We start from the raw sequence: 23,016 nt of genomic DNA, 5'->3' as shown, positions 1-23,016 counted from the left end.
TAGTGGAAAAGCCAGCCAGACTGGATTTTTTAATTGATAATCATTCAGTCAAATTATTTCAATAAAACAGATGATGCCCTATGCACAGTAGTTTATCCTCGACAGTAGATTGTTTTCCTCAGTGTTAGAAATAGCGGGAAAAATGTGATTAAAAATAAACGTCCTGGGTTTGAATCCGGTTTATGACCTTTGTGGCATGTTATCCCCCTCTCTTTCCCCCAAAATTTCCTGTCTCTCCACCGTCTTATGAGGTGGTGAGACGGTCCGGGGGTCAAAGCCAGACAAGACCATGACCTTAGAATGATCATGTATAACAATAATACACTTTAGAATTGTCTGTATAACAGACAAGGGCCAAGTAAGGAAATAAGAGCCAAAGACAAAAGGTTGAAAGGAACTGAAAAGTTGACTTGACCAGCTCATTACAAAACAAGCCTGTTCACTATTGAATCAAATGACTCCTTCATTTGGCAGCACTTTACTGTACATGAACTGTGATGTACATCAACCACCTGACCAATAGCACTGTCAACCATTTGAATATATCAATTGCCAGGAGGCCTTTTATTAAAAATGTTCACTGTCCGTGTTCCACTGCTGCAATGACACAACTATGAAAATGAACACCTTATGGGAGCTGATTTAAAGCTACAATATGCAACTTTCCAGCTTGAGGCAGAAGTGTAATGCTTACCGCATACCGATGTTCATGTTTTACAACAGGTCTGGTCTGCCGCACATTTAACTCTACTGTTGCTTTATTTCTTACTGCTTTCCTCCACTGATGTTGTTGCTATGACTTCCTTTTGTGCCTCAGCTTAACCACAACCCGGCTCCAGCTGACCATGCCAATACCACAGACCAAAACACATTCCAAACATAATATAAAAGCCTAGTTCAGGCAAAATAAAGTAATAATAATAATAATAATAATAATAATATTATATATATATATATATATACACATATATATAACCTATATATTATCCTATTTACAATTTTTATGTAAAAAAGTAACTTACTGCAGCTTTAAGGTTTGAATCGGTTGTGAATGTGCCATGTAGCTGTCATGAAAATTGTCCAACCATGATGGATGTGTCCTGATGGTAAGATTTAGCAAACACTTGTTATCGATTACCAATCTCACATATTTTCACTAAGGACTTTCACCCACCCAGATTTCAGCCCATCTAGGCACTTGCAGCTGTCTTGTTAGCGATGTTGACAGTCTCTCAACACCAGTTAGAATTACAAAGTTAGAAACTCTTACCCTTCTGCAGATAAGCCATTCAACTTCATCAAAAGCATGGCTCCTAAGGACACATACAGACAGGTGACAAATTAATAACAACGAATGGAGAAACCTAACGAATGCAGATGCTTCCATACAGGTGTACTGCATGATACAATTAACATGCCATCATGCTCTGTGGCATGTTTAGTTGTCCATCAACGACTACATAGAGAGGGATATTATAGTAGGGTTGCACTGCAAAAACCCCTCATTACAAAGATGAATGCACATTTGAGGGGTCAGTGATGTAAAAACCATACGTACCGGTCTGCAGAGATGTGGGAAAAAAGTGATATAGTCAGATGATCGGGTGGGCGGGTGCATGTGTGGCGTACACAAAGAGAACGGGACAGGCCTGACTCCTCGACCCCTACAGTGAGGGGGTTCCTGGCATGGTTTGGGTTTCCACCTTAAGAGGGAAGGCTCACTGCAAATCAATACAAAGTTATTCTGAGTGATCACCTTCATCCTATGACGAGTCATTTCTATCCTGATGGGAGCGGTCTCTTCCAGGATGACAGCGCCCCCATCCACAGGGCAGAGGGGCCACTGAATGGTTTGATGAGTATGAAAATGATGTGAATCGTGCGCTATGGCCTTCGCAGTCACCAGATCTCAGCCCAATTGAACACCTATGGGAGATTTTGGACCGACATGTTAGACGGCGCTCTCCACCACCATCATCAAAACACCAAATGAGGGAATATCTTTTGGAAGAATGGTGTTCCATGGCCGGACTCCCTGGCAGGGTTCCTACACATTTTCAATTAAAAAATTCCATACTTTTTCCAGACCTTGATTTGTTTTGAAGATTTTGTCTGGTGTCCAATATGATTTACGCAGATAGACATCTTGCCCCTGCTAACTAGGTCATATCACTGTATAGATGAAGATTGTTCTTCACAGCGACAAATATCAGAATATGTGAGATGATTGGCAGGGTTCCTACACGGTTTCCATTTTAAAATTCCATACTTTTCCCAGACCCTATGTTCTTGACTGGATTTGATTTTGGTCGGTATTTGATATAACGCATGCTGACAGCGGCTGGGTAAGAAGAGCGTCCCTCTATCTGAACATTATTCTTCACATAAACAAAAACTGTGGACTCAAAGTGGGTCTACAACAACATAAAAAGCTATAATTATATGTGTATCGGACCTGAACCACAACATTTTCCATACTTTTCCAGACATTTCTTCAAATTCCCAAACTATTCAAGATCTGGAAATGATCAAATTCATTTTTAATACTTTTCCAGACTTTCCAGACCTGCGTAGGAACCCTGCACTGGTTATTGTCCTCGGGGATTTTAACAAAGGGAATTAATTTGAACCAAAATACAAATATTTAATTAAATGCCCAACCAGGGAGAACACACTGGATTTACTGTTACACTACTATCAACAGTGCTTGTCACGCTGTCACCCACGCTGCACTGGGAGAATCTGACCACACTCTAATTTGCCTCATTCCTGCATACCGGCAGAAATTAAAACCTTCTAAACTTCCTGTTGTGCAGAGACCCAAGAAGTGGAGCAGTGAAGGAGAGGAGAAACTGCGTGAGTGCCTGGACTGCACAGACTGTGAATGTTTCAGGACTACCACCAACAGTTTGGATGAATATACAGATGCTGTGACGTCATATATCAGCTTCTGTGAGGACAGCTGTATCCCAACTCGCTCCAGGGTGAGATACAACAACAAGAAGAAGCCCTGGTTCACCGCTAAACTCAGTCAGTTGAGCTTGGAAAAGGAGGCGTTCAGGAGTGGAGACAGGGGCAGGTTTAAACTGGCTAAGTACTCGTTTAGCAAGGCGGCGAGGGAGGCTAAATGACAGGACTCTGACAAACTGGAACATCAGTTTTCAGCCAGTGACTCCTCTGTAGTCTGGAAGGGACTACAGGAGATTAACAGCTACAAGACCAAATCCCCCCCACTCCACCCAGTCTCCGACTGGCCAACAACCTGAATGAGTTCCTACTGTAGATTCGAAATAGAAAATGGCAGTCCTGACTCCAACATTTGTGTCAGCCTGGACCGCAATCCACACAAGGACAAGTCCAGGTCCACCCCCGTCATCTCATTTTAGAGAGACTCCCCTCTGGCAAGAGACTGCGGTCTATCAAGACCAGAACCTCATGGCATCATAATTTCTTCCCCATGGCAGTGGGGCTTACAAACAATCCCCGTCTTTCACCGACTCTGGACTGAATCTCTGAGCACATTCCATACAAATTGTACATCTGCAAATACATAGTCGTATCTATCCTTGTATTCCCTGTAGTGACACTACTGATTCATATTTGGTAGTTTGGTCAGACACTAAATGCAACTTATTACTGAGCCCTTGTAAAACACTTAGTGTATATACTGAACATATTTTCAGGAATCTCTTCTTTCTTTTCTTGTTTGTCTCTGGCATTTGATATTTATTAAATTCAATTTGTAATTGAAGTGAAACCAAGTCAAATTCCTAGTATGTGAAAATGTACCTTTGGAATCTAAGTCGAAGTTAAATTTCCCCATGATTGTTGAATAAATTATGGAAATGGTGTAAAGCAGATTTAATACATGTATCATTAGTCATTTCAAAAAGGTAACAAACCACTGAAAAATAATATAAATTGGGTGACATGTCCCTTTAAAAACAAGAAGATTATTCATTATACAGCTTCCTTCCTGCCCAAATCAGGAAGTTACATAATGTAAAGTAATACAAATCAGTTCTGTGGCTGGTGAATTATAGACAGGAGAAAATTGTCACAAAATGTGTGCACTTTTAATCACTTCCAACTTAACGTGAACAGTTTAGAAACAGAGGGATAACACAATGAGAGGCAACTGCCACTGTAATCTTTCTTAAATGGCCATTCCAGCATGAGTGAATTTTTTTTTTCAATCAAAACAACAAAAAATAAAATAAAATATACATCCAAAGAAAACACAGAAAGTTCAACTCCCAAAGGCCGCTCCTTCCTGTTGAGAAAAACATAAAATATCATATCCACATTCCACATTTATGAATCAGAATACCACACATACCACAACTTGTTCTTCTTGTTTGATTCAGAATGTTTTACTGGCATGTAGAGCTGGGAGATACACTGGAAAACAATATGTAAGGTACACAAACTATAAAAAGTATTCACCTCCCCTGTGATTTTTTGCAAATTACCTCATGCCAGTATCCTCATTGGTATTTTTGGTCGAAGGTTAAAATGATCTTTTCTATCAAAGTTGAGTGGAAATTCAAGACCTTAATGCTAAAGATTGAAATTCCAATAAAAGAAAAAACAATTTTCTAAAACCATTCACCACATTCAATCACTTGGGCTTGACTGTCTCATTGGCAAAAAATATTTCATAATGTATAATTCATCTCAAGGTTATACCGAGACATTTTGAGTACATTCGCTTAAAGATTTCTGTAATTTCACCTTGAAAGTAGGAAAGTCTAATAAAAAGCTTCCTTCTATACATCTTAATGGGATTTTAGGGTGTTGTTTCCTTAAGGATACCGGAGAACAGTGTGGAATAGCTGTGTCGCCATGTGGAACCTGTGGTATGTGTGGACTCACATGAAAGATCATCCATTAGAATCCCCAATTCTGGCTTCGATCCCTGCCTCCTCTTCCTCCACCGTCTCTCCTCCCACCTCCACCTCCTCTTCCTCCTCCTCCTCCTCCTCCTCCTCCTCCTCCTCCCCTTGAGCCGTACATCTCCTTCTCCCTCTTGTGCTTCTCATATCTCCCCGCCATGAGCACAAGCTCCTCTGGGACCTCCTACAAAAAGGATGAAGACATGAAGACGTGGACATCACTTGGGCTCATTGGATATTTTTCGATATCCATACCGATTCTGATACATGTAATTTTTCTGCATTCACGTCATAGAAGCTTCCTCCTTGAATATACCGTTCATGTCAGCTTTCAGGTAGTAAATACTTTTTGGGAACTCAGGGTTTCTTTGACATCACCAAGACAGAAATATATGCAGTAAAGAGTGGGGAGCAATATTTTCATTTTAAATAAAACAAATTAAAACGATCACATTAGTCATGTAAAGCAGTGATTCTCAACGTGGGGTCCAGGGACCACCATGGGTCCTTGAGGGGGTTCCAGGGGGTCCCCAGCAAATTGCTGAATTGTTAAACTTCAACATCATTTCATTTACAAGAAGTTAACACAATTAGAGAATGTAGAAGAATGACTATTTTGATCATAGTTTCACTGTTATCTCTCTACCTACAATACAGATAGTCATGGAATTCTGGATATAATGATATCTAGCAATAAAAATATTCTCAGATTTGAGTTTGAGAGACAAAATCTCATCAAATCGAGGTCTGTGGCCTTAATGTGGACTAAATTATGGGTCGATGATATGAAAAAGGTTGAGAATCACTGATGTAAAGCCATGACAACTACCTGACAGATTTTTTTGTTTGTGGTCAACACTGCAGTGTGTGTTTTTCTGTAAAACAAACTCATATGCGTCACTTACTATATGCATGGTAAGTGTGAAAAAGCTGACCTTGACAAAAAAAAAATCATTGCTTTGAACCGTTAAATGTTTCCGACAATTATTCCCCTATGTTGTGAGTGAATCATTTCATACTGGCTCTACCTCTCATTGTTGAATGAAAGTATATTTCACTATATAAATGAATATAAAATTATTTTCTGCATAGCATTTCTCACATGCCATGTGCCTTTTTAGTGAAAAATATCCACAAATTAGAAGACAACTTGATCTCTAATTTTGACATTGAATTGATCATCATTAAATCAAACATTTTGAGGCTTTATGATACCTTTATATGCCATAAAATTGATACCAATACCAAAAATATGTATGGTACTGATGGGTCTCTTTGCCTTATTCCTAAGGGCGGTGCAGGAGCAGCCCAGACCCAAATCAAATCAAATCACTAAAAGATAAAGGAGAAAGTCCTGCACTGACAGTCACCCTGCACCAATGTGTGTGCAGGACATTCTTATTTCTCTTTTGAATGATCGCCCAGAAAAGAGACCAAAATACAAATTGGTTGGTTTAAAGAGGATTTCTGGAGCTCTGAAAACAATTGTTGATATAAGCTGTGTGTGTGTTAACCTGTCCAGCTCGCTCCAGGATGGGAATCAGCTCAGAGGCCATCCTCCAGTCTTCTCTTGTTACCAGGGTAACGGAGGCACCTGAACGTCTGGGACATCAACACATAAACAACATCACAAACTAACCCAGGAACTGCCTGAAGCCTAGAGCACTGGTTTTCAAAGATGTGTCAGAGAGACCAAAGAGTCTACAACACTACAAACACTACACCAGCTTATTTCAATGATTAGTTGTTCCTCTCTGTTTGAAGATGTGCTAATCAGTGAAATCAGCTGCTATAGAGTTTGGTTGGAATGAAAACCTGCGGACTCTTGGGTCACAAAACCATGTCATTGAAACCCTCTGGCCTAGAGCGGGCCTGTGTATGGAAGTTTGCCAGTTCAAACCCCTGAGAGAGTGCTTTAAGTGCAGTCTAGGTGTCCTTCAGCCACACGCTTACCCCCACCCCAAATTGTTCCAATGGTTGTACTGAACAGCTACGAGGTGTGAATGTGAAGCGGGGCAGGAACGCTGAACGATTTTGAAAAAATATCTAATTGCGATTATTTTGACTGATATTGCAATTGCAATGATTTGCGATATTAGAGGGAATGATAATTTATACATCATTATTCTCATTTTCTTTGAAAAACGTATTAAAACGATTATGGTGTGATTTTTGCAGGGATCTGTACCAAACAAAGATGTTTTCTTAAGTCTGTAGAATATGATGTGTAGGACAGGACATCTCTGCAGCACAACAATATTTAATTTAAAATGGTATTTTGACACACATTTCGCTTTTAACAAATATTGCACCTCCTGCGATTTGAAAATTGCAGTAGGCCATATTGTGTTTTCGACAAAATTTCGATTAATTGTTCAGCCCTACAGGGCGGTAAAGAAAAGGAGCAGAAGGATGGAAGGTCTCACACACGCACACACACACACACACACACACCTGCTCTTACCCAGCTCGGCCAGTGCGGCCGACGCGATGCACGTACTCCTCAATGTTTCGTGGGAAGTCGTAGTTGAAGACGTGCGTGATGTCTAAGACGTCCAGCCCTCGAGACGCCAGGTCTGTGGCGACCAGGATACGAACTCGACCTGGGAGGACATGGATACTTTTATCGTTTGGACAATGTAGCTTTGATTCCTGCACTTAGCTATCTAGGAATGAAAATAGTTCTACTGTTGCACTCTAAACACAGCTAAACACCAAAAATGTAAATTTCAGCCTCTGTGTGCCTGCTACGTCCTTTCCCGTTACATACTGTCTTTGAAGTCCTTGAGGGCCTCTTCACGGTCACACTGCTCACGGTCGCCATGGAGACTCTGCACTGCCAGACCGCGCAGGCACATGTCACTGGACAGGTCATCAGCCCTGAGCATTCAAGCAAATACACACACACACACACACAGATGGACAAACGCATATGTGCATACACGCCTCATGCTAATTAACATTCAGTGCTCAGTATTTTAAAATACCAAAATGTACTAAAATGTCCCAATTTTGAAAGATTATTTTTTGGCCAGTCGACAACAGCGACAGAAAACTCTTCTTTTGGTAAGGGGAACCACGCTTAAAAGCTAGTGTTGCAAGCCAAAGCTTTAACATCCCAGCGCTTTGACCCACAGTTACCTCTTCCAAGCAGTGGGAAATTACCACCAGCAGTCATTCGGAAGTCCTGCTCTATTCCAAATATCTATTTCTATGGTAAAAGAGAATGAGTGTGTGAGGTTTCCAAGCAAATGTGGGCTGTGCATTAAAAAAAAATAAAAAAAAAATTCCTGCCTTGCTTACAAGCCATATTTTAGAGAACCCATCCTCCACTCACACAAGCTTCTTGCCGACAAAGATGAGCACTTTATCCTGGGGCTGCATGTTGCTGATGAAGTCAAAGACGTAGGACTTTTTCTCCTCTTCATGGACAAACAGCACAGTCTGCTGCACTGTGTTCACTGCCTGGAACCCAGAGAAACACAAGGAGTGTGTTAACATGTATTCCAGGTGCTAGCTCACATTGTGGTTGGCAGTGTCCGAAACAAATTTTTTCACTCACCTGCCAAGGGCCGGTAAACTGAAAACAACATACTTGCCAAGAAACATTTTTACCAGCCAAAATAATTAATAGACATTTTTCATAGAACTGCCACCCTACCCGTTTTCAGTCATATTTTTAGAATCAGGTGCTATGTAAAACATTCAATTAACAGACAAGAGCAGGTTTAGAGTTTTAATTTAAAACTTGCTCACTCACTTATGGATTTTTTTTTTGTCTTCATCTTCACACCTGCTGTGTCACCACATGGAAATAACATTAAGTTTCAGCTTGGCTAGAAAACCATTCAGGCATCAGAGAAACAGGAGCAAAAGACTGCATAGTTTAGATGCTAGCATAACACAGCCAATCAGGAGCCTGTTTGATATAGAGCCATCGATTTGCTTTGATTTGCTCACAGTCAGGGAGAGTGTACAGTGGTCAGCAGGGACAAAGTATCAAAAGGTTACCAACCAGTGTGGCAGGTGTTCCCTATTAATTTATACCCACCAAAGACAAAGTAACCAAAGATCAAAGTGGCATTTACTGCATGTAGAGTGACATGTATGGCCTGCTATTTATGGTAGTTAGTGCACTGTCCTTCTGCGCTTTACATGAGGTCCTGTCGTCCCTGTACCATTTATGCCAGTATATGGTAAAACTAAGTTGTTATGTCTCTACACCAATGTCATCAAGACAAATTCCAATAGTTGTTGTGCTTGGGAAAATTACGTGATTCTGATTCTATATTTCCAGTGAACACAGCCGGTAAGAGTCACTGTGTCTATTTCCACTCACTGCCAGGTCCAGGGTGCCTACGTACGCCATCATGGGGTTCCTCAGGTAGGATTTGGCCAGTCGCCTCACACCGGTGGGCCAGGTGGCGCTGAAACAGCCAACAGGGGAGGAGATGAGAGATCAGGATATAAAGAGACAGCATATGGCAAGTTCATTTCAAATGCTATACATCTATTTTGGAAAAACAGTTAATTGGTTTGAGTTCTTCATTTAATACGATTCATATACAACATTGCTAATTAGACACCACTGCTTTATTCAATAAAATGAAACACGTTCCCTTTTTGATAATGGAGATATATCTACCATCTACATGATTTTACCTGTACTAATGTCCTTGGTTGGTGAAGCACTTGTGACAAACCTGTTTTGTTGAAAAAGCTTCACAAATGAACTGACTTGACTTTACCTGGTCATGACAGTCTGTCGGTCCGGGCGGATATCCAGGAGAATCTTCATTATCTGTGGCTCAAAGCCCATGTCCAGCATGCGGTCTGCCTCATCCAGCACCTTTTCCAATGATTAGAGCAAAAAAACCGAATAATAAATCCATTTGTTTAGACTGCAAATGGTGGTTTAGGCTTTCGTCAAACAGCACTACATATGCCGTTTGTTGGAACACTTCTGCCAGTAAGAGCCTCTTAAAGAAAGGAGCAAGTCCAAATGTGCAGACATAGGCACACTTTCTATCACCGTAGGCAAATCTTGCTGCAATCTGGCTGTCCGGGCACATCGCTGGGAAAAGACGGCTTGTGTCCTCGGATGACTTGAACGAGTAGTGGAAATGCATGATTTTTAATGCCCATAGTATCTCAGCTTTGAGGACTTAGTTTTTTTTGTTGAAACGTCTAAACTTGTCTGTTTCTTTGCAGTGGAAACTGCAGTAGCGTCGGTGGATGTCTTTGTAGCACCAGCACTTAACGTTCATAAACTCACTGACAGGAAGTGCGCTGCCTGCAACAGCGGCTGCGGTCTGGTGCTTTTTCCCCTTCACGTGGCTAGTGAGCGCGGCCTCTCCCATATTCGAAATATCGAAGGTTTTACAGCACAGTTTGCGTGTAGCACGTCTTGGGTCAGTGCCTTTTGCCAGCCATACTTGGTACTTTTCCTTAAAAAGCCATATGTTGTTGAAGCTGCACTTGCCTGGCACATTGTCGGCATAGTAAGTTCGCTAACTGCTACGTTAGCAGAAAGCAACTGTAGGCTAGTGGGCGAGCATGTAAACAGAATGAGCCAGACTGAACTAACTTCTCACACCACCGAAATGCCGCGATGGTTTCGTGCCAATTTACGTGACTATTTTTATGCTTGGATTAATTAGTAATATATTTGATGCAACCTTAGCTATATTTCCATGACTTTTCAAAAAATATTATTTTCCATAACTTTTCCAGGGCCTGGAAATTGCATTTTAAATTTCAATGACTTTTCCAGGTTTTTCATGACCGTGCGAACCCTGTAAGGCTAATGGTATTGTAAATCACTTTGGATTAAAGCATCCATGAAAAGGATTAGGTTATGTTATGGACAGTGGACCCGCCCCACCTCCCCCACACAAATCCCCACTCCTCACACACAAACACACACACAGCTGACCAAGTAGGTGATGGAGCGTAGATTGATGAGCTCATTCATCTGCAGATCGTTTAGTCGGCCTGGCGTGGCGATCACTATGTCCACCCCACTCTTCACCAGCTTGATCTGGCCTCTCCTGTCCCCACCACCGTAGATACAGATACTGAGAGAGAGAGAGAGAGAGAGAGCCAAAACATACTCAGGCTGGCTTAATTATAGGATTCATGTTCATGGTTTGAAACAAAAACTTCAGGTATCCTTAATAATCCTAAATGATAATGCAGGCCTGCTGTACCTCTTATAGCCCTTGTAGCTGTACTTGCCACACTCAGCTTCAATCTGCAGGGCCAGCTCTCTGGTGGGAGTCAGCACCAGCATGCCTGGACCGCCCCGCTCATTCCTCGGTCTGAGGAAGGAAGGAAGGAAGGAAGGAAGGCAGGGAAAAAAAGACACACAGAAAGCAAGAAAGAAAGAAGACAGTCTGGCAGACACAAACAAGCTGAATGCTTAAAATGTAAAATAAAAATGTGATGAAAAGCGAGGGCACAGATGTTGGACTCACGTAGGCTGCCCGTCCATGTGGATGAACCCTGGCAGCAGGTAGGCCAGAGTCTTCCCTGTGCCCGTCTGGGCGATGCCTATCAGGTCCTCCCCACTCAGCAACACGGGCCACGCCTGAGACTGGGGCAGGAGGCGGAAAAACACAGAAAAATAAAGTCAAGATTACAATTATCCTAACAAAACACTTTTCTTAAAAAAACAAACAGACTGATGTACACAGGCAAAATTACACAACTGGTATTATAGCACAGATCAACCCAATAACTACTCTACTTGCAAATACATTTTATTATAGTTCAAAAGTGCTGCAAAATAAAAGGAATAAAACACAAAAACCTCAACAAAGACATCAGGCACTAATAAAAATGGATAGTAAGAATGAACTAAAAACTCAACTCTAACTAAATAGGAACACTCATTCATTAAGATTGCCCTAAATCAGAGGGGTTTTTTTGCCTGGTTGTCCTATTGAGAGAAACAATCTTTTTTTCAACTGCCCAAGAGAGCAGTTGCAGACAAAAGCAATCAAAATCACTTATAAGTAAGAGCAATGTAGTGGCTATTTGTCCATTGATTTCCTTTTTTTTTTTTTAAATTGTCCAATAAAGTTAAAAAAAACCCACTGAGGCGCCAGTCAAGCAGTTAATAACTCAGGCAAGAAAAGAGATCCACTGTCCAGTCCAAGTCTTAAGAATGCAATTTGATTTATTTCCAGGATTTCAAGAGCAAACAAACAACTCACTGTCTCTCTCTGGTAAAAAACCATATGCCCTCCCTGGCTGCATGCCCACCCCATGCACCTGTCCTACTAAATACCTATTGGTGCTCTCTACTGCCACCAGTGGTAACACAAAATAAACATGGATTTAAACAAATCAAATATGTAAAATAAACAAACAGCTCCTACAAGCAATGTCAAAATTTGAAACTCAAGTTCTCAAAAGCCAGCAGCCCAGCAACAGACCAGCAGGATCAGGGGCCAAGTCTAGCCAGATGTTGGCTCAATACAGTTCAGACAGCTCCTTACTGCGTCCTGCTGCAAGATCGTTCATAATCAGTTTCAATTAATTGAATTCAAGTCATTTTACACCAAGTTCTATTAAGAGTGAGCAGAATGCATGGGAGCTCCTTTGCCTAATTCAGTTCTGACATCAGGGACAGATAACATTAATTCCTGTGACTGAAAACAGTTATTTCCAAATAATAAGTCTGAGTTAGGACAGCTAGGATTGTACCATTACTGAACTGGTTTGCATGGATGCCAACCCAACAGCATCACATCAGCAGGGATTACTGGTAACACACAGGTTAAGGAGAAGCACAGTAGAGGGTGGGGCAGGATACCGGTTTCACTATACACGACCGCTACAGGATTACGGCTAAAATAATAATTCTGATTATATTGCCAGATACAGTGATCATGATCATTAATCACTATTATGATTTGGGGAACAAAAATATTTTTTTTGTACTATATCCATCCAATATCAACATCTTGATTATTTCCAACTACAGCGGATTGTCATAATGAAATGAAATATTGTCGAATTCTGCAATTAATTGAAATTGCAATACACTCGATTAATTGTGCAGTAATGACACTGTCCCCAATTTCTATTTCTGTGACTATTGTGATTATTGACCTTTTAGAACTTTAACTGCAGCTCAGTGCTGCTATCTTCATAAGTCATTTTATTTTGAAGTGCACCTCTCCCATTTCATGAACATGGATCACAATCAGCATAACAACCGCTAGGCCAGAACAGAAAGCTCATGAATAGAAATTGCAACAATCTATCAGAATGATGCTCAGTATACAAATGTATGAAGATGAATCCTGTTTTTATGCAATGCTAAACAGGAAGTGCTTTTACTACATTTCAGCAGTAACAAAAAATGTTGAGCTACTTGATTGGCCTGGTAAATGGCCTGTTGCAGAAACAAACCAGACAGACTCCAATAACTTATTCAGCCTGCAGCATCGGGACACGCCCACACATCAACAGGACTAGACTGCACCCTTCAGAACGAGTCAGACCCTGTTTGAAACAGGCTGCAGATATGTGGCACTCCTTTCTGCAGAGTCAAACTTTCGTTATACATAGACCAATCTATCACTAGGATTTACACTGCATTTTATTTATTGTAATTTTGGCCTCAATTGCTCAGAAAATGCAGAAGTCATTGGTTTATTATCTTTTGATATGCACATTAAAGCTGCATTAGACAACTTTGCACATTGGCAGCTCAAAAAGGGAACGAGAGGTTAACGGTTTGAAAAATTTGAACCGTGACATCAGTAAACTTCACAAAGCAAACTCATGTCTATCAACCCAGCCATCTGTGACCGCTTTATACCAAAGGGACAAGAGAGGAAAAAGAGATAAAATTGGCGAGCCCAGCTTCCTCCGGACGCAGCGTTGCTCACTGCTGTTTATGAGACAGTTTGTGTTTCGCTCTTAAGTTTCAATTTGTCACATCTGGAAAGAGAAGTGTACATATCCAACATCAGAATTTAATTTTGGCAACTAGGGCAAATCTATGGCATCTCAAATAAAAATAGAAGGCCCCACTTTATGATTAAGGCTGATAAGATGCATGTATTTTTACATAAGAATCTCTCCTAGCACAGCTTTACGTTTGTGGAGTCAAATACTCCTGCGCAGAATGGGAAATTCTGGTAAATTCTGTCTCTGGCTCTTACAACTGTCTTTTTGAACAGCAACTTGCTAAAAAAAAACTGCTAAATTATTTACATTATTCTGTTATTCTTTATTTTCCTCTGGCAGTGGTGGTAGTGGTGTTGCTGTGGCCCTACATTTCTGCATAAATACAGAGGAAACACTGAATTATTACCCTAAGCACAGGTTAGGCTCAACTGCTTCTGAGTTATCAATAAAATAATCTGCATGAGAATGTTTTTTGTCAATTCAGTTATCACCACGTTACATCATCTCTGACCCTGGGCTTTTGTGGGATTAACTGAAATATAAAATAACCACGTTTTGTTTCCTTTCATTTCTGCTTTTAGGGGAAGACAACCACACACAGCACTTCCTGTCACGCCTGTCAGTAATCAGGGTATTTCCAAACACCAGATCCTAGTGATTCAAGGTGATTACCAGAAATGAAAGTGTGAATGAACTGACTAATTCACAAAAAACACTAAAAACACTAAGCAGGAATTCATCCTAACATGACTAACACACTGATGAAATGCCCTTGAGCAACTACACTCTTGCTTCAGCCTGCTCCAAGGATCAATAGCAAACAGCAAACTAGTTAAATTCAGCTAAACCCTGCTGCATAACACAACAGGCAGATGCTTGTGACAGATAATTGTTGGTGTATCTGTCCTTACCAAATAAACCACACCTATACATAGGAAGAGCAGGGGTTTTTTCCTGCATAGAGGCTTCCAGGATGCCCGCCTGCATCATTTTCTGTACCGCCTAGATAAAAATATGCCCGGTGTCTGTAATTAAGATATATATATATATATATACACACAGTACTGTGCAAAAGTCTTAGGCACATGTAAAAGAAAAAAAGTAAAGCAAAGAGGTTTTCAAAAATAATTAAATGAAAAGTTTCTAAATATCAAAAAATGTACTATAAAGAGCAGTCTGACACACTAATGCAAAAAAAAGGAATAAACATCTAAGACACAATTTATATAAAAACTCTTGGGTGCCTAAGACTTTTGCACAGTACTGTATATACACATAATTGCAAACGGTAAAACTCCTTCAGTGTTAATAATGAAAGCAATCCAGTGGGACGCTCCACTGCAGGCACAAAGAAGAACGTCAAGCTTGTGTGTACGACATTAGCAGTTTCACTCAGATCACATTTCACCACAGCACATTACACATGAAGAGACACAACAGGTAAATTGTGTGGAAAAGGTAAACTCATGTTTGAAATAGGGCTGCAACTAACGATTATTTTCATTGTCGATTAATCTGTTGATTATTTTCTCGATTAATCGATTAGTTGTTTGGTCTATAAAATGTCAGAAAATGGTGAAAAATGTGGATCAGTGTTTCCCAAAGCCCAAGATGACGTCCTCAAATGTCTTGTTTTGTCCACAACCCAAAGATATTCAGTTTACTGTCATAGAGGAGTAAAGAAACCAGAAAATATTCACATTTAAGAAGCTGGAATCAGAGAATTTTGACTTATTTTTCTTAAAAAATTACTCAAACCGATTAATCGTTTAGCAAAATAGTTGGCGATTAATTTAATAGTTGACAACTAATCGATTAACCGATTAATCGTTGCAGCTCTAGTTTGAAACAACAACTTTCCGTCCACACAGGAAAGTTTTAAATCACGGCAAGATAGAAATTTTTGAATAAACCTAATTTCATTTATGGCATTCTGTTATGACACAGCCTGCGTGGAATCCATATTTCATCTTTTTTATCAAATACATGAGTTTTTTGTGGGCGGCAGGAACAAATTTACAGCAGCCAAGAACCATTCAAAAACAGTGAACATCAGCAGTAGATGCCGTTTTAAGGTGAACAGCTCGTCAAGATGAGTGACAGGTGTTGGGGCGTGAACTTGACCAAGTGAGGGGGAGGAGGGCAGGACTAACTGTACAGTTCCTGCCTCAAGGCGAACAGTTGCCTAATGTAGCTTTAAAAGACAGCGCTCAAGCATCTACTAGTTACTGTAATCTGATCTGATCCCAATTTGTCTTGTCAAGCACATCCAACTTGTTGTCTATGTGTCCTATAGCGTGATATATGTGATATAATAGAATGGTTACTCACTCTTCAAAATCAAAGATAACTATCAGCCACACAGCTGCACAGAATCCAATACACCATACAACATAAGGAGAGGAACACAACCTGCACATTCTTCTTTTTTCCAGTAAAATCTGCAATCAATTTTTATCTTCTTTGCACATTCCATTTATTCATTTGAATACTGAATTATCTAAAATCTTCATTTAAAAAGGCACTAATCTATCGCAAAGTTAACCCTTCCACTGAATAGTTGGGTGGGTACAGTGCAGTGGGTCGACCTGCCTTATGGAGCTGCCCATAACTAACCCATATGGGCCACCTCCTTTAAAGATACACTGGGACTTGATACAGTGACAGCTAGAGCTACTGAAGACATGCCTATTGCAAAATAAGGAAGAAATTCAATACCACATCAATACAAAGAGGAGACTTACCCAGAATGTCAAATGTATGTAACGTGATAGGCTTCGTCTATGTTTAGCATGTCTTGCAGTGTCCCTTTGTGTGAGGCCCTGTTGTCATTGTACCCCATGTGTTCGCTCTGTTGTAGAATTTCTCCAACTTGGCAGTATCTTTTCACTTTAAATGCCAAGTATAATAAATGCCTTGACATCACTGTATAATGTCAACAAGACATTTACTATACTTGGCATTTAAATTGATTCTGCTCTAGTTATTCATCTGTTTGCACTGGAACCACTCATGCTAAAAATCTATGCACTAATGCCACTTTAACGTACTTTGGATTATAGCGTCCACCAAATGGTACATGATGTGCATGTTGCCAGAAAAATGGGCAACCGTCATGTGAGATGAACAGTGGCAGGGCTGCCACGCTGGTGATAAAGCAAGCCAAACGCTCAAAGGCAGCGGCTGATTTGACAGCATTTGAGGAAGGGGGTCGATAAAATAAATAAATAAATAAATAACTATAAATGTGTTGTTGTTTTTTTTTTTAAATCACTGACATGCTAATTTGTGGTAAAGACAATCTAAGAGACAGCACAGCACCATGAGCTCACTACGAAATGTTAATGTCAAAATGTTCCACCCCCAAAACAGGCTGACAGTGAACAATTTACAACACAGAAATTTCTAGGATGAATAAATTTATGAATTTATTGTTGTCATTTCTTTGAACTACCTTATGGAGAGGTAAATAGCTAAATAAAATAAAAAACACAAGAAATATTGCTCATGCATTTTCCATACTGGTGTAGAAACACTGTAGGCTACATTAACCATTTTTTGTGGTGCTGGACTCATACCTGGATGGGGGTTGGTTTGGCAAAGCCGACCCGGTCAATATTCTCCATGATCTCTGGATAGCACTCAAAGGCTTCCAGAAAGGTACGGCAGGGATTGGGAACGGGCCGCTTCTCCCCCTCCTCCTTCAGGTCATCAACAAAGATATTGTTATTCTCCTTCCTGTGGAGGAAAAGATAAATAAACAAAAGACAGGGTGGCATTGGTTTAGTGAGGAATGTTGGGTCTTTGGTGAGGACAGTGGCCGATTCCAAACCACAGTGATTCAAAAGAAAAATATGCAGAAAGTTTATTTAAAAGAGGCCCAAAGAAGAGGCTTTAGTACATGTTACAGAAGAAACATTTGGTTCAAACTATTCTGCAAAATGATCTGTATAGTGTTCAAGTCAAACAAATATATTCTTTCACTTTAATTGCCAAATATAATAAAGGAATTTGTCTAGGTGACACTGGCTCAGACAGAACAACTTACAGTTTCACAGAACTTACTGACATACATGGTACAAAGACATAACCTCACATACAGTGCAAGACACATTATGGATAGTAGACTATACACATATACAATATATAATAAATATTAAATATTCTATTGGTATGTGGCATTCAAGCAGTGGGCCAAGAAGTGACCATTTCATAAATGCAGATTCAGGGTCTCAATATTAACATATTCTAGTGGTTCTCACTCCTGGATCCCGGGACCAAGGGTACTGCTGGTTTTCTATCCTACCAGGCATTCGTCTTGCTTCCCATGTGTAAATCAGTCCATGATTAGATGGCTAGAATAAAAAAAAACACCAGGGCTTGTTTTCATTCTAGGATAGGTGGTAAAAAAGGTAAAACTGTCAGGTTTACCTCCATTCCTTGACTTCCTCTGCTGTGAGCGTGGCTACACTCTCCGCCTCAATGTAGAACTTCTTCTTCATGGGTGGGAGGTCTGAAGAAAGTTACAAATATAATGGAAAACATTGCAGTTTATGAATGGGCATATCATATGGAAACACAGAAGAGTCAGGGATAACCAAGAGCCCTTATGGCCCTCTGCCCACTGAATCTGTGGCTGTGTGTATGCTCGCATGTCTCCTAGCCAACCTCTTTAATTCTGTAATTGCTACAAATTAGAATTAGGCAAAGGTTTGGCATTTAATGGTTAAAGCTGCACTAGGCAAGATTTTATATAGAAATTCATCCATCTTATCAACTACATCATGAAGAGGGGCTGCAGCAAACAAGAGACATGATTTCACAGTCACAATATTCAAATAGTTACCTCTCCTTGCCATTTGGGGCCACCAACATGCATAGTTGCCTAGTGCAGCTTTATTAACTTTATCATAAACGTTATTGATGTAGTACTCTTTGAACCACTGTGACAAAGTGTTTCACAAATGATAAACCAATAAACACAAGCCAATAACATTAACTAAAAAAAATGGGCAAACAAGCTTATTTGTTAGAAAATGAAAAGTCAAAGTCACCCTTCCACTTCAGCTCTGCATACTTGTCCTTGTTCTCTCTTATGGTCATCCAGTCTATGGGTGCAGGGGCCGGGGCAGACTTTGAAGCCTGTAACTCTGCAGCAGACCAGACAGAGTCACTCCTTCCTCCACCACCTCCTCCACTGTAGCCTCCACCACCTCCTCCACTGTAGCCTCCACCGCCTCCTCCACTGTAGCCTCCACCGCCTCCTCCACTGTAGCCTCCACCACCTCCTCCACTGTAGCCCCCTCTTCCACCTCCATAGCCTCCACCCCTACCAGGGCCTGAGAAACACATCAGTATGCCGCAACTGTGTAATTTGCATTTATAAACTGCAGCACAATAGTTTGATACCACTGAATATCAGCTGTTTCCACTGTGGTCAGTAGCCTAAATGTTAACTGGCACAAGCATAAGACTGGTTAGATTCCTAAAATATAAATGTGATGCAAAATATTAGATTTTTGGACCCACACTTGCACGAGCTGTTTGGAAAAATCTTTTGGACATTTTATGCATTTATTGGAGCTGCAAAAAAAAGGCCCCATTTAATTCAAGCTTTTGGACGAACGGCAGGCTGAGATGGAACCTCAGGGTCTAATTTTCGGGTTTCAGCTGACATTGGGGTGAGTAGTTAATGCGTGAATTTTCATTTTTGGGTGATCTATTCCTTTAGGTCTCCTGGGATACTCTTACTCCTCGTTAGGGATGTCACGAGAACCGATACTTCGGTACCAAGTCGATGCCAAAATTCAGAAAACGTGACGGTACTTGTTTTTCTACAGTACCGTAGATGTCGTATGGACTGGAGAGAAGGAACGCCTACTGACTGCTACCGACACAGGATAATAACAACAACACCACGTGCAATGGCGACAAGTGCAGCTGCAGCGACAGCAGGTCTGCCGCGACTGGTCGAAAAAAAAAAAAAACGCACACCAAGAATCGTGTATGGAAATACTTCGCGTTTGAGGCAGAAGTTCAGGGATTGGTAATAGATTTGCAAAAAACAGTTTGCAAACAGTTGCCACCGAACTTTTCAGACGAAAGGAGGAAACACTTCAAACTTATCAAAGACAGGCATCCAGATTTATACAAACAATTCAAAGTGAGTGAGTGTCAACATATGGTCAAAATGTTCTTATCCTGAAATGCTACCGTTATTTTTGTTTGCAACAGCTGGCATCTGTTGTAGACGGTTACAATGGCTAAACGCTAAGGCTAATGTTATCTTGTTTAGGCTAACATAACAATAGCTCATAGTAGGCTACAGTCAGTACCGTTCAGTCTGTCATCAAAATATAATGTTAACTTTTTAAATACATATTTCCACACTAATGGTCTGTCACCATGTTAGTCAATTTAAACTACTGCTTTCCATACCTGCCACACACTTTTATCCTTCTTTTCTTAAATAAAGCAGTGTATGTTGAAGTACATGGGATTTATTTATTTATTTTTTTTACCCTGGTATCGAATTGGGTATTGAGAATCGTGGAATTTCAATGGTATTGGTATCGACTACCAAATTTCTGGTATCGTGACATTCCTACTCCTCGTAGTCCTCCACTACCAGGGACCCATTTAGGATCCCAACCCACAGTTTGAGAAAAATTACTTCATACCATTGCTGAATTGAGTGTTTCCGTCTGCCACCAGCTTCTCAATCATCTCTCTGACCTGCTGCTGCACAACAGAGGACCCGAAGACGACCACCTCGCCCTCATAGTCTCCCTTGTTGATCTACAAAAAGGCACGGCAGAGTTAAAGACAGGGCAGGAAACTAACATCCGAACGTCACCATTTTACTTCTTCTACTACCATCTAAGTGTTTAGTAAAGAATACAGGGCTCTAGTACTGGAGTCCTCTCTCTTGAAAAATTTCTAATTTTATTCATGTTTGGTTTACACCCCCCCCCCCCCCCCCGCACTACACACAATTTAAGAGACATCCTGTGCATGTAATCGCATGTAATCAACATATCTGCATTGATTAGTCAATTCCTATACATTGATTAGTTGGATGCTGGAAGGTAAGGTATAGTGCAGAGTGGATTTCTGTTCATCCTTAAGAGACTTTTCAAATCATTGTTTTGGACAGAAATGTACATGGTTTCTTGGTCATGAACAGGACTAAATTTGCTGTGGTCATGGTCTTGACTTGGTCCTGATCCCCACTGGCCCTGATCTGGGCTCAAACTCCACTGGGTCTGGTCTTGGAATTGACTTGGACTCGACTAGGGCTGCAACTAACTATTATTTTCATTGTTGATTAATCTGCTGATTATTTTCTCGATTAATCGATTAGATGTTTGGTCTATAAAATGTCAGAAAATGGTGAATAATGTTGATCAGTGTTTCCCAAACCCCAAGATGACGTCCTCAAATGTCTTGTTTTGTCCACAACCCAAAGATATTCAGTTTACTGTCATAGAGGAGTAAAGAAACCAGAAAATATTCACATTTAAGAAGCTGGAATCAGAGAATTTTGACTTTTTTTTCTTAAAAAATTACTCAAACGATTAATCGATTATCAAAATCGTTGGCGATTAATTTAATAGTTGACAACTAATTGATTAATTGTTGCAGCTCTAATGCTGTATAGCCAGTACATGCCACTTTGATCTTTGGTTACTTTGTCTTTGGTGGGTATAAATTAATAGGGAACACCTGCCACACTGGTTGGTAACCTTTTGATACTTTGTCCCTGCTGACCACTGTACACTCTCTCTGACTGTGAGCCAATCAAATCAAAGCAAATCGATGGCTCTATATCAAACAGGCTCCTGATTGGCTGTGTGTTATGCTAGCATCTAAACTATGCAATCTTTTGCTCCTGTTTCTCTGATGCCTGAATGGCTTTCTAGCCTAGCTGAAACGTAATGTTTTGATTATCAAAATAGTTGGCGATTAGTTGACAACTAATCGATTAATCGTTGCAGCTCTTGACTCACTGTGGTCTTTGATGTCTTAATAAAATAGGGTATTATCTGCTGAAATGGCAGGCAGAGTAGACGAGCTTTGCAGCCATAGCCGACATTTACCAGCCTTTATCTGGTGGTTGGTGTTACTTCCCTACCCTGTCTGATGATGAGGTTAGTTTCCAGCCGTGACTACTCTTGACTTCTACCAAACCCACAACTTTAGCACTAGTCCGCTTACTTTGATTCTTGCACCACTGGTTTCTTCAAGTTCACGAATTTTGGCTCCCCCGCGACCTGGTGGGCGGAGCGGAACGTTAGTTTCAGTTAGCCCAAGTCTCTTCACTGCTAGTTGCACACTAAAAACAAAGCTTCACATAAAAATAATATGCAACATCCCAACATAAAAACACGACTGTCATTGACAGACTTTATTCCCTGCCTCGGTCGCTGGCATTTCATCTAAAGCTACAATTAAATGAATAAATAAAATGTCGACAAACAGCTAAGTCGGCTAACAGCTAACATTAACCATCTAACGTTAGTAACGTTAGGGTAGCTAGCTTAAAACGTAGGTATTGTGTTTGAAGTAAAGAGTGTTTCAAGCTGAAGCTTCATTTTTTGACAACCTACCGATTAATCTCCCGATTGAGGCATTTTCCACGGTAAAGGTCAAAGGTGAGGTAGAGTCCGACCTTTCATCGCCAAAGCTCCGGCTCCCGCGATCCGTGCTCCGGGGAAACGGACGGCCGTTGCTCCCGTCCCTCTGACTTCTGTACTCCGTACCGTTACTACCAAAGCCGCCGCGATCAGCTCTCCCTCCTCTCGGTGCTCCAAACCGGCTGCTATTTTTTACACCGAAACACACATTTTCCCTCTGACGGTCGTCACTGGACAACTTCCATTCACTCGGAGGTGCTTTAGTGACAGGCTTTTCGATAGCAACGCCGTCCCCATCGTACTCATCTTCCCAGTCCGACATCTTAAGTTTGGCCGCCCCGCTGCCAGGTGGCTAGCCCAATTAACTGTCAAGCTATCAATCAAAACCATGAGCTGCATGCTGCCTTCACGTGATCCTCCTAAACCTCTACGTCCGACTTCTGAAGTTGTAAACACGACTTGTTGAGCATTCAACGCCTTTTGGTCAGAATTTGACCCGATTTTGGTGGCTGTTTTATTTATAAATCAGGCATGTAATTGATGTTTTCATTAATTTAAAA

General features: G+C 40.7%; 1 protein-coding gene across 1 annotated transcript; it reads right to left on the bottom strand.

Moving 5' to 3' along the window:
* Positions 1 to 4,158: 4,158 nt before the first annotated feature.
* Positions 4,159 to 22,778, bottom strand: ddx43 (DEAD (Asp-Glu-Ala-Asp) box polypeptide 43). The gene is made up of 17 exons (XM_071529624.1): positions 22,430 to 22,778; positions 22,038 to 22,093; positions 20,501 to 20,618; positions 18,875 to 19,036; positions 18,252 to 18,333; positions 17,399 to 17,558; positions 11,372 to 11,490; positions 11,105 to 11,215; positions 10,831 to 10,972; positions 9,644 to 9,744; positions 9,235 to 9,322; positions 8,233 to 8,360; positions 7,666 to 7,775; positions 7,360 to 7,498; positions 6,410 to 6,497; positions 4,876 to 5,079; positions 4,159 to 4,273 (listed from the first exon to the last, which is right to left on the bottom strand). The coding sequence occupies exons 1-16, from the start codon at positions 22,776 to 22,778 to the stop codon at positions 4,891 to 4,893; spliced, it is 2,142 nt and encodes a 713-aa protein (XP_071385725.1). The 3' UTR covers positions 4,159 to 4,273; positions 4,876 to 4,890.
* Between the last annotated feature and the right edge of the window lie 238 nt (positions 22,779 to 23,016).

Source organism: Centroberyx affinis, unplaced genomic scaffold, assembly GCF_046629955.1.
Source record: "Centroberyx affinis isolate AG114_WGS23_722 - 3 ecotype Tasmania unplaced genomic scaffold, CSIRO-AGI_Caff_v1 ptg001814l_1, whole genome shotgun sequence".
Lineage (NCBI taxonomy): Eukaryota > Metazoa > Chordata > Actinopteri > Beryciformes > Berycidae > Centroberyx > Centroberyx affinis.
The sequence above is the reverse complement of the archived record's forward strand: the minus strand, read 5'-3'. Positions and strand labels throughout refer to the sequence as shown.

Excerpts from the sequence above, each read along its gene's own strand:
- ddx43 (XM_071529624.1), bottom strand. The coding sequence starts at position 22,778 with ATGTCGGACTGGGAAGATGAGTACGATGGGGACGGCGTTGCTATCGAA. Across the intron at positions 11,216-11,371 it reads CACATGGACGGGCAGCCTAC|ACCGAGGAATGAGCGGGGCG; the intron begins GTGAGTCCAACA and ends TTCCTTCCTCAG. Across the intron at positions 9,323-9,643 it reads CGACAGACTGTCATGACCAG|CGCCACCTGGCCCACCGGTG; the intron begins GTAAAGTCAAGT and ends TGGCTGTTTCAG.